The sequence below is a fragment of the Chiroxiphia lanceolata genome, chromosome 3 (assembly GCF_009829145.1).
Source record: "Chiroxiphia lanceolata isolate bChiLan1 chromosome 3, bChiLan1.pri, whole genome shotgun sequence".
In the NCBI taxonomy this organism is placed as follows: Eukaryota; Metazoa; Chordata; class Aves; order Passeriformes; family Pipridae; genus Chiroxiphia; species Chiroxiphia lanceolata.
This window is the reverse complement of record NC_045639.1, coordinates 70,079,258-70,091,564: the sequence shown is the minus strand read 5'-3', so window position 1 is coordinate 70,091,564 and position 12,307 is coordinate 70,079,258. Positions and strand designations below refer to the sequence as shown.

The 12,307-nt window shown below is 43.9% G+C and overlaps 2 protein-coding genes across 7 annotated transcripts in view; one reads left to right on the top strand and one right to left on the bottom strand.

The window, feature by feature from the left end:
- Positions 1-9,988, bottom strand: part of WASF1 (WASP family member 1) — an 87,145-nt gene extending 77,157 nt beyond the window's left edge. Inside the window, exons 1-2 of one of the 5 annotated variants that reach the window (XM_032684195.1) lie at positions 9,564-9,659; positions 8,747-8,908 (exon numbers count right to left, since the gene is read on the bottom strand). The gene's annotated coding sequence lies outside the window, so the exon portion shown is untranslated. The other 4 variants (XM_032684193.1, XM_032684198.1, XM_032684194.1 and 1 more) reach the window with 4 other exon arrangements.
- A 504-nt stretch (positions 9,989-10,492) lies between these two features.
- CDC40 (cell division cycle 40) overlaps positions 10,493-12,307 on the top strand; it is a 38,968-nt gene continuing 37,153 nt past the window's right edge. The window contains exon 1 of one of the 2 annotated variants that reach the window (XR_004356301.1): positions 10,493-10,726. Coding sequence is in view for 1 of the 2 variants with exons in the window: in XM_032683978.1 (XP_032539869.1) it covers positions 10,532-10,726 (195 nt within the window). In the remaining variant the exon portion in view is untranslated. The remainder of the gene's footprint in view (positions 10,727-12,307) is intronic. The other variant, XM_032683978.1, reaches the window with a different exon arrangement.

Sequence of the window (12,307 nt, the reverse complement as noted above, 5' to 3'; positions counted from 1 at the left end):
CACGTACAGGTGAATCAGACTTCTCCACAATCCTTTCAACAACAATGTCCAAAGGGTTGCTCTTCTTTCAACGTGAAATCAAAGCCACCTATCATTTTGTCTGCAACTCCAGCTTAGAGGTAGCTGAGTACTCTAAAAATAAAGCTAACAAATGTGTATTAGGACTAAAAAAAATTAATGTCTTGAAAATTAATAAACTGCAAAATTGTATATATGCAAGCTGCAAGTAAAAAAAACCCAAAATAAAACAGATGAGAAGCCTCATGTTGCAAGTCAGACTTTTCAGAAAGGTGAGAAATCAATGTTAAAAACCTACAGTGTACATTTGAAAGTTTTGAAACACAAGCTTGCGAATTTATGAAAAAGGATACATAAAACAGGTAGAAAAGAATCTGTTCTTAGAAGTCTTTCTCAGACTACTAGAAGGTTACCATGGAGCAGAGTCCTTAGGTCTCTCTAGGAAACATGCATCAAAAGAAAAACTGACCAAAAAACAGAATATCAACATCCAACACGTTTTATGACTGTATCATATAGTTCTTATGATTTTCTTTTCCAACTGTCTCTATGTTAAAACCATACCCTTACCTCTTTGCTTAATAAAGTTAACCCTTTTTTCTAAAAAGATTCTTTCTGTAATGACACAGAAGGTTTCAAAGAAAAAATTACTATTAATAAAGAAGGTCATTATAATCAAGAATGGACTAGAATATCTACAATCAGCGTATTGTTTGGGATTCCAAAAACCTGAAACACTTGCTTCTTACTACATTCAGGCTCAAAAAATCAGATTTGGTAGCCAGTGCTTCATATGCAAGCACCGAGCTAGGGAAAACACATTTCTGAAAATACTCAGACACAGAAGATGACCCATTTAGATTGTTTCTATACACAAATAGCTTTGCTTTTCAATGTATTCCCAGGAACAATGAAAGATAGAATTAAGGGTTGGTTTTCACGGCAAGAGTCTGAAAGCATTCAAAGCAACATGGATTTTTCTCTATCAAGAAGTTATTCTACACGAAACTTCTTATCAAGTATTACTTTAGGACAACACTAATCATTAAGTGTCTATTTCCTATGGGAACCCTCTAACATCTAAGCAGAGAGTGTGGTGAGTTGCTGTCAGAAGTTCAGAATTAAGAAAAACTTTACGTCACAAAAGTATATACATTTATCAAGATGTCCCATCATTGGGCCACAGCGATCCACCACGAAAACCTCATTACGAGTATTACATGCTACGCTGTATTAAGCAAATCATCAGACACTAAAAGGAATGGTCCACAGGTTTCAAGAGAGTAATCTTTTCACAACACTGATCAGATGTCTAATGAATAAGCAGATAATAAACTTTTGAGGAACCTACAGTTTACTAGAAGACAATCTATAAATATATTAGTCCGTTAAGAATCTATCAAATATGACAGATCTTAAGAATCAATCCCATTTACCTCAATTGCTATAGTGAGTTTGGTATATAAGGCATCAGGTAAAAACTGAGAAGAAATAAGAGTCCCTTTTCCCCTTTGATATAATATCACTACTATAATTTTTTTTTTAACGAATACTACCAGTACTCGTAAAGATTCGAGCCATGAAGCCTGACTCTGAACCTTCCTGAAGACGAGAGAGATGACCATGTAGGAGGAATACAAACCTGTCCAGAGCTTAAAGACATGTACACTTATCATCTGGAAAAAAATAATATATTTATCAGCATAGTAGCCACAAGTACGGAATAGAGGTCCAATTCTTCTCCGACAAGAACTGGACCTCTATTAGTCTTATGATATGAACAAAAATCTTCCTTCTCGCTAATAAAACTTTTTCCATTTTCTAGACTAAGAAATAAAATCTTCTTTATAGTTAGAAGTAGAATGGTTAAAAGTCTAGCTAAATCGGCTTGGCACACATAATCCCTACTATCTGATTTCCATTACTGGACATCACAGCTGGTAGACAATATATTCTTTTTGGACTGAATTGGACAGAACCTCTCCCTGTATCATAGAACTTGCCGAAGGCAGATTTGCTTTATGTTCACTCCCATGGGAAACAAAAACTGTTAACTCCTTTGTAACTCAGGTTTGTTTTGGTTTACCAGACCCCTCATGCTAGCCAGAGCCACAGAATGCATTCTGTTGTCTTGCCTGCAGACACAGACAGCATTGTTTCAAGTGAGTAGTCACATCTGAAGCTTCCGTAGTGCAACAGTCTTGAATCTTCACGACTATGGAGTAACATGAGTTCATTCTGCATATGACTGATATGCATATGTATTCTGCCATATAATGCCATTCTTCAGCTGCACTGTAGATCCCTGCAACACCAAACACGTGTTCTATCAGTTCTGACGTGTTTTCACAAGAGCAAATTCAGATTAAATTGCAGTTCCAGAAACTTTCATTACCACTTCTACAGCACTCAAGGCCACCTATAGCTTCTCCTAAATTAAGAGTAAGATAATTTTTCCTCCTGCTGTGAAGATCATCTAATCATAGAACATTTGAGGATGCCCAACACAATGTCAACCAGAACAGGTTGCTCAGATTATTAAGATGTAACAAATATCACTGTCTTGTATTACCACCAGAGACTAACATTGGCCAGATTGGGTAGCTGGGAGGTAGAGAAGTGAATTTTTTTCCCCCACACATTACACAATTTTTGTAAAAGCCTTGTTCCTGAAGAGAGGTTTCCAAAGAAAGAGCATCTATAACAAACTCAACTTGTATTTTTAGTTGTGTTCTCAAGCCTACTAAGTTTCACAACTGCACATGGAATCACAACTGGAAAAGTTTGACAGTCACAGCCTTCTCCTTTAATACTAACAAAAGGCAGAACCAGTAGAGAGTTAAAAGACCTCTATAAGCATTTCTGCACACACATTCAGTGGCTAGTGGCTGAACAAGATTTAACAAGTTAAGCATTTCCTTTTTTTACTGGAAAGCTGACTCTGCACGCCACTTTTACAAGAGCTGGTTGAACTACTTAAGTTCACACATATTATCAAGTTATAAATATGACTTGTGATTTTCCTAATTTTTTTTTTTAAATTACTTGAAGGCCTGTGTCAAAATCACTACAGAAGGTGCTGGTTTTGTCTTATGACAATGAGAACCTTTTGCAGAAAACTGCTTAACTGGTACAGCTGATCTGTCAGGCAATCTATGTGAACCCACATCACCATTCTGAACATGCCTGGAAGGTAAAAGATCCTCAAACCATGAACAGTGTCATGTTGTAGAAACGTATCTGACAATTTTGATTTTGGCTACTCCATAGCCATTACGTCAGAACTGACAACTGGGTGCTGCTGGACCAGCCACTTCAATATAATATTTAGCATAAATACGACCAGTAAAGTACCTTAGTGTCAAATGCTCTTCCAGTTTTCCATAACCTATGCATCTATTATGCAGGGCAGATACTAGAGAAAAGGGTTAGTCTGAAAGATGACTCCACCTCCAGAAAGGACCCTCATAAGCTTGCTGGACTGGCCTAAGACAGTTTCCTAGTTTCCTTTCATACATCAATTTACATTCATTATTTGTGTTTAGACTTGCCATCCCCATGCTACAAGCCATTTCCATATTCAATCTACTGATGTAAGAGTTTCTCTCATTATCCCCATTTTGGACGGCTTCATTTTGTGTAAAACAGTTCATTACACCAAACAGCCAGAAAATTACTCCAAAGCCCAGAAATTACAACATTTATTTCAGCTATAGAAACCTGAGAATATCTAACTGCAATGAATATTAATTTATTTGAGCAGTCATCTCCGATGAGAAAGAACAAAGTTCAAATTACTGGTTTGAAAGAAATAAAGTAAGGACTTTAAGCTGATTCTGTGTATCCAAGAGAATTAGTCTCAGTGAATGACAGACAGACATATGGATACATACATATATGGAAAGACATACAGGTACATTCAGGGGATGCAGGGAAAGAGTCTCAATTCCCCTCTTCTCACAAAAATCATATGGCTCCAATAAATTGCCTTTTACTGATTGCAGTGGTTTTGCTTTTACACTTGCTATTGGAGAGCATAAAGTCACATGAGGAGTTTCCCACTCCTCACTTTTTTGATCTGTCTTTCATTTCACTGGGTAGATAATTCCAATCTTCTCATTCCCTTGAAAAACTCTGGCGTATCCATTGTATCAAACTCTCTACAACACTGTGATTTATCTCTTTTAAACTAACAGTTAATAACACATTTTAAATAACAGATAAGAACTAATGAATTTGTATACAATGGTATTTCCTTCTCTATTTTTTTCCCCACATCTGATTACAGCTATAAATTAGGTAACACTACCTTAGCATACTGTAATAATGCTTAATTTTTTTTGTTATATTAATACTGTTAATTTAGGAACTCCTAAGACATATAAACAGTATCTTATTTTCTGCTTCCTAAACACACTGTTTTGCATATACCAAGAAGCAGTTTTACCTGTCACCCTGCTGTCCTTCCACACAGCTCACTTAGATTTCTCAAGTGATCTTTCCAGTATTTCTGAATTTGATTAAATGGTTTTGAATCCTCAGTAAATAATTCCACTTCATTAATCAAATTCTACAAATGATTAATAGAAAATATTGAACAGCTCCTGATTTTAAGACAAAACATTAAGCCTTCTCTCAGAGATTTTTGTGATCCATGAAAGTAGTTTACCTTTCACATCATGGTTTCTTTATTTAATAGCCTGGTTTGAGGAATCTTTGATTATACCTTTCAAAAGTATATTCAAATTAGAATTATATTCAAATTTAATCTGCTACGCTATTACTGCAATCAAAACCCCTGGCAGGTTAGTGAGGCACAACTGTCACTATAGAAGCAGTATATACATCAGCATATATACATCAGTAATACTAGTTAGTACTACTGAGTCTACTATCAGTCTTTGCTGTCATCACATACTTCTATCTACAGGCAGTTGTGATTGAAAAGGATGAGAATTACAGGTGCACGTTTTTCCATTAAGAGCACCCAATGATTTTTAGACCTGTTCCCTATGCAAGGTTTATGAGATCACTTGCAAAGTATTTGTTAGAAGCTCTCCTTCAGTAACTTAAAATCTATTGACCAATTTTCTACTAAATTGGACTCAAGTACATTGAGGTTCTCCAAATTTGTGCGAACAAGAGCCAAATAAAAACAAACACCCTATTAATACTCACAGAAAATGAATACAGCCTACCACAGAGCAGGAAGAAAGGGGAAAAGACAGTACAAATGCCCTAGCTGTAATAAAAATGCTTCAACAGAATTTAATGACTTCTATTGTATGCCAAAAAACCCACATCTGGCTTTAGAATAGATTCCTGTTTTTTAATAAGTTTCAAGTGTCATACTGTAAGGGCCTTTATAATAATTTACTTCTGCATGGAGTCTGCTGTCAGAAGACTAAATTCGTGTTGTAACCATAGCATCTAACTAAAAAGTCAACCAACAGAAAGGTATAAACTCATTGAAAACTATTCATTATTTCTGCTCTTTGTTAAGTGCTTTGTTAAAACATAACTACATTTGTTATTCTGTAGTTCTTTGTGTGTATAATGTAATTTATCACACCAACAGACTAGCATAAGTAAGCTATTTATTTAGCTTCCCACCCTCTCCAAAATACAGGCACATAATATATTTTCAGAAATGTATACACTTTTGATGGCATTTTCTGTTCTTTAACGGATAAAAAAATATTTTTAGAGAATTAAGAAACCCAGTGTTAAAGATATGATAATTTATAATTATGATAATTACGTTTATATTCCTGAAAGTCTATAATTAGTTTTGCTGCCTGTCCAACCCATCATTTGTTCAGCTTGTGTTATAAGACGCAGTTCACAGCACTGCCTAAGTACTTGAGTAGTTTGAAGAGGCTGCACAGCTTCCATCCTCTAGGGAAGAAGTGGTTCTGCAAAAAAATTGCTTTGTTTGCAGTCATCTGAAATAAGTACCACAGTCTAAGTTGCTTGAGTCTTATCTTGTACGTTTCTCTCTGTGAAACCACACCTTGTAAACATGAAATATATAGCCTGTAATCTGTGTCAGACGACCTCAAGATCCCTCCCAAAAAACCTAAAGAGACTGATTCACAGATGTACTGGAACAGAGAACTCTTATTGCAATCTGGCGCCTTGGTATCTTTCAGAATCCGGGACATAGTCCAAAAACACAAAAACTGGAAAAGAGGTACTATCACCCTTACAGCAGTCAGAGCCTCCAAGGCGGAAGAAAAAGCAGAACAGGAGTTACAAAAGGTGCTTCACTCTCCAAAGCAGCTAAACTAGAATACATTAAGATGCATCAGACACACAGGTAAGGTGGTTATAAAAAGGCCCAATCCAAATGCAGTAACAGTAACCTGATAAGACTTCCATCATGATACCTTTTCTCAGCAGCCAAAAGTATATGAACAAAGGAAAAAAAAACTTGTTTTCTTTCAAACACTGTATTTCCCACAGACAACAGAGCCTGATATTTTAGTTCAATCCTCTGCCTGAAAAGTATCATGTTTTTTTTTTTACCCTTTCCTCCAAACTGCAGACTTGCAGATACACTCATTTCTCATCCACCAAGAACTGTAAGTGGGCTGATAGCAATTTAAGACTGTAAAAAACCATATATAGAGAAAAAAATAGAATAAGCAGGATTATACGCATCATTTTCTGTGGGGAAGAAAAACCAAGGGAAAACATAGGGTGTGAGATAAAGCACCTCCATCCTGGAAAGCAACAAAAAAAGAACTATGAAAGAACAAGTAAAGGGAAAAGAAAGTAGGACAAAATATATTAAAAGCAGAGGAAAATAGATTTCATTATCAACTACAGGGAAGAAAGAGACTGATGTGAAGGAAAATTTGTGAAATGTTGAGTTAAAACTTAATATATTTAAGCCCAGACTGTTAAGGAAATCAATCTCATACAGGAAGTTTGGGGCAGGGAGAGGTGTTTGGTGAGTGTTCCTCCACTTGGAAACTGGTTGAATCCATCCAAATTTGACAGAGAAGTAGAATTCTCAAAGATAACTACTTAAGCAAATGATAAATTCATGAAATCAAGATGCTATGAGTGTCCAGGGGAAAAGGTACAGTAATACTTGGTATAGTATTTACCCTTGGGAGTAATAACAAACAGGTGCCAAAAAGGCCCTCTTTATATGCAAAAGTGCTGTACAAAGTGGGATGCTTTTATCTTCCTTTGGAAAATCAAAGCAAGAGAAGCAAAGTGACTGCAAGGAAAAACAGCAGTGAAGAAGCTGGATGGAAAGCAAAGCCAAGTAAGCCAAACCACCTTCCACCTACTACTTCAGTCTGCCTTCAGAACCAGCAGCATCCAACGCATAACATAATACGTTTTGTGGAACCCAATTAAAAGAGAACATACAGCATACAGTAATCATACACACATACAGTAATCAATGAGCAGACCTTTTTAAAAAATCTTGCGGTTTCTTTTACACCAATCAACCCCTTCTTGAAATCACAAATATGCAGTTAATAGTCAATGTGTTAACATATCTCTCCACAAATGACCAGCAGCAATTTCTCAGCTTTTCTGACAAAACCAGATTTTAGATATCTATGTATATTATCCACCTACACTTTTCAAGTGTAGTCAAGTCAGTTTTTCAAACCCAAAAGTGACACCAGCATGCTTGCTGAAAATTAATCTTTGCTATCTTTGCTACCATTTAAGCAACACGAAACTTCAGTCAGTATTCCACTGAATGCCTTCACATGTGTTTGCTTACATACTAGCCTGATGGTACCAGAAATGCAACTAATTTAAACCAGTAAGTGATTTTCATAAGTTCTACAATGAAAGCATCTAGAATCCTGGATGATTACATTACTGGTAAGCAATTTAGAGTGTCTGGACAAAACACAGGTGAACAAACTCAAAAAAAACTACCAAATCTTTATGAATTAAAAATTTAAAATTCAAGGATAACAAAGCAGAATTAGTTTAATGATTTTCAACACAGTTCTTCAGACAGAATATCACAGACTGGTTGTAGAAATAGATCTTGAAATTTTTCCCTTTTTGGGAGGCAGACCTTTGAACTTCAGAAAACACCCAGGATCTGCATACCAAGAGAAAAAGGAATGCAGTCATATGGAATCAGTTAACAATTACTGCCAATAAACAAACTGACTGCAGTGGAAGAACCACTTTTGATATTAATAAGCAGTGATTCATTTGAAGCATCATATAGCTTTCCTTACTTAGGGATTCATCATCCATAGATTTAAGATGAAAAAGTCAACTCATTACCATATGAAATGCTAGTTAAATGTAGTATATCTCAGCTGTTGGAGACGCAAACAAAAGGTCTCAGTGCCGAAAATGTGAGACTTTTACCTAAAATTCTGATTCTAGCATACAAAGAAGAGGCATGCTTGTGTTTAATAGAACAGATCTAAATGTAGCACCTTGTTCCACTCCATGCTATAAACACTTTCTATACGTCCTCTACGTTTACTTTATCTTAAAAAGAAAAAAAAAAAACCAAGTGGTACCTTCTCAAACTAAGGAAACAAATGCTTCAAACCGTAACTGCTGAAAAGGGTGGAAAAATCAAACTAGAGCATTTAATCAGATTAAATGCCGCTGTGTCACAATTAGATGTCACTGTGTGCTCACTTTAATTCTGAAAGCACATGCAGCTCCAAGGGAAGTCATGGCAATGTACGGCTCCAGGTGCAAGCGCGTGCAATGCACGCACCTGGCGATACATCCAGCTCTCGGTCAGCGCTCTGTATTTCCCATTCATCCTGTCCGCGGGCGCGGCGGGCGCACAGGAAGGCGTTTTGGAGCGGGCTGGGAGAAGTTGGAACCTACGTGCTTCTCCTCGCTCCCGGCCATCCCCCGCGATCTCCGAGCGCGCCTAACAATGGTAGCAGTGTTCCAGCGAGCAGCTCTGCCCTGGGATGGGATCGAATCCCGCTCCGGTCCGCTCCGGCCGGCGAGCCCGCCGCCCGCCCGCACCCCTGCCCCGCCAGCCCCAGTGCCCGCGGCGGGGCCGCGTCCCCCGGGAGGGCAGGGGAGGGGGCGCCGCTCCCCGCACCTGGCGGCGGTGACGTCACCCGGCCCCCCGCCCGCCGCTGACCCCGGCCCCGACCGCCGCACCTTCCCCGCCGGGCGATCCTGCCGGGAGCGGGCACACGGGGCGACCAGGACAGGGAGAGGGGCAGGGACAGGGAAGCCCCGCGCTCCGGCACAAGTGCGGCCCCCTCCCCTCCTCCGCCTCGCAACACGCCCCTCTCCTGCCGCTGCCCGCGGGGGCGGCAGGGAGACGGGGGAAAGGGGCTCCGCGACGCGCTCTCTCCTACTTCCTTCCCTTCCTCCCTCCCTCCCTGCCGCCGCCGCCCCCCGCGCGGGCGCGGACAAAGGGGAGGGGGCCAACACCTGGGGAGCGCCGGTCCCTTTGTGGGGCAGGCGCGTCCCGCAGTCCCGCCGGGGATGGGGAGCGGGGACCGGTCCCTCCCGCCCGCCCCGGGCACCGCGAGGGGAGGAGGGAGCGGGGGCTGGGGGGCACTTACTCGCCTGCCCTCGCCTCGCACCTTCACGCCGCTCGCCCTCAGCCTCAGCCCCTCCCTCCGCGGCCGCGGGGGAGCTGGAAGTTCACGCGGCGCCGGCCATTCCCGGCTGGCGGCCCCGGGTGCCGGGGGGCGGCGGCGGCGGGCGTGGAGCGTCCCCGGCGGCTTCACAATAGACACCGGGCAGCGCGCGCGTGTCCCCGTGTGTGTGTGTGTGTGTGTGTGTGTGTGCGTGTGTGCGCGCGCGAGGGGCGGGGCCTCGCCCGGCGCGCCGAGCCGGGAAGGGGGGGAGCGCTGTTTACCCGGCGGCCGAACCCGGCCGCCCCCCCCCACCGCCCGATGCTCGGGCTGATCCACGCGCCACCGCCCCCCACCCTGCGGGCGGGCAGGTGGTACAGTCCGGCCCGCCGGGCTCCCTCTCCCCGGTCGGGGAGGCGGGGCCCCGTCGCTGTGACGTAACCGAAGCCGGGTACCGGCAGCCAATCGGCGCCGGGGGGCGGGGCTCCCCGGGGCACGGCGCGGGGCCGAGGAGGCGGGAGCGCGAGGGTCCTGTGTTGCCGGGCTCTCCCCGCCCCGCCGGGCTATACTGGAGAGGCGGCGAAAACCCTTTGTGTGCGGAAGAAAGCGGGAGCTCTCCCTAAGCTCTTGAATGTTTTCCCTTGCTGCCACGCAGAGCGCAGATGAGCACTGGGGGGAAAGCCCCCAAGAGGCTCGCCGCGTTGCATGCTGGAGCTTGTAGTCCCGCCTGAGAGTCCTGAAAGGTTAAACACCATCAGCGGCCAAGGGGGATGATCCCCCCTCGAACGCCTGTACATCCCGTAAAGATAAATTATCTTTAAGAGTGTGTTTTCCATTTTAATGACCCACATTTTTAATGCGCAGCCACAACCCTCTCGTTCTGTGGGGGAAGGGAAGCGGCGAGTCCTGCGGAGCTGCCAGGACCTGCCCGTCCCGTCATCCTCCGCGCTAAGATGTCGGCGGCGATCGCCGCGCTCGCCTCCTACGGCGGCTCCGACTCGGAGCCTGACTCGGAACCCGAGGCCGAGGGCGGCTCCCAGCGCTCCGCCGCCGTGCTCGCCAGCCGCGACGCCGTGCTGCACCTCTGCCCGCCGCCCGTCGCGCCCCCGGCGCTGCCCGTCGATGCGGCCCCGGAAGTAGCCGTGAAGGTAGGCGTCCCTTCGGGCCCGGGGCTCCCGCCCGCCCGGCACTGGGTCCGTACCGCTGGCCTTGGGGCCCTCCTGGGGACAGCACTGGGGCAGCCCTGAGCGGGGAAAGCGGGGCGGGAGTGCGGTGCCGCCGCCTGGCCTTGCCCTACCCCGGGGTGGGGGACCGGAGCTGTGGAGGGAGGGCGCGTGTCAGGGGCTCCGGCGGATCCCAGCCGTGGGGATTAAATTTATTAAAGCGTGCTATCTCCATCTCAGAGCGTACCTTGATTGCAGTTTCTCAGATACTCTTGTCCGCTGTTCCCTGAGTTAAGATGTTTTCCTGTGTGGTTTTCCTGGCTGATGAGGTAAAGTGGATACTTGACAGGCCGAGTGCAACTGAATCCTGTTCTAAAGGGCAGCCTGAAATCGGATCAGTGTTTCTGTTTTTCTTTTCAGTCTTTTTTGGCAAACCTTAATTTTCCAAGTTCAGTAGCACATTGACTCACTTCTGTGATTCCAGAAAGGGCGGGGGGGAGGTGCTGGTTTGACTTTGGGATTTTAGTACTGGCAACTCATGGCTAGGCTTCACGAACGAAGATTTGGGAAGGACTCTACCCACATTTGCTACAAGCGTGCTGGTGGCTAAAGAGGCCAGTGCGAGATAGACAAGTCCGGTTGCAAAAGACACAGCAGAAAGACTCCTTGGATGGTATCGGCAAGACACGATTCTTTCTGCGTTGTCTTTTCTCCTCAAGAGTGATCCTGTGTGCATAATCAAAAGAAGCAGCAGTGTTATAGATAGTGTGTCTCTAGACCTCCTGATTGGAGCCAGAGAAGACCAGTGATGAAGATCAATGTGGCCAAGGCTGAGACGTTGCTTCAGGGAGTCCTTGTATCTTCTCTTCAGGGCTCCTCTCTTGCGGCAGCCAGTGGCAAGCTCACCATAAAGCAAGATCTTAGGGAGGCAGTGATCCTTCATCCTGAGACATGTCCTACCCAACGCAGCTGTGTTCTCAGCAACATGACCTCAATACTTGTGACTGGTGCTTGTTCTAGAACAGATGTATTGGTCACATAATCTGACCAGTGGATGTTTAGGATTGTACAGAGGCAGCGCTGATGGAAGCGTTCTGGGAGTTGCAGGTGATGGCGACTGTAAACACTGATCTTTGTGCTTTTCTTCAAGTGTTTATTGTGCCATACTCTTTTATGGAGTTTTCCGAAAGCACTATATGCCTTTGCCTAGCCTGTTGTCTATCTCTCCGTCAATCTTACCATCCGAGGAGATGAGGCTGCCTAGGTAATTAAACTGCTGGACTGATTTGAGCTCTGATTGGCCAATGGTGATATGGGGATGATGGAAGACTTCCTGAGGTGCAGGTTGATGGAGGACCTCTGTCTTCTTTAAGGTGACTTCCAGCCCAAAGAGCTCAGCAGCATCTGCAAAGCAGGATGTTAAACACTGCAGAGCTGCTTCTGTGTGGGCAACAAGGGCGGCGTCATCAGCATAAAGGAGCTCCCGGACAAGATGATTTAAGGTCTTGGTGTGGGCCTTCAGTCGCCTTAGGTTGAAAAGGCTTCCATCAGTATGATATCGAATGT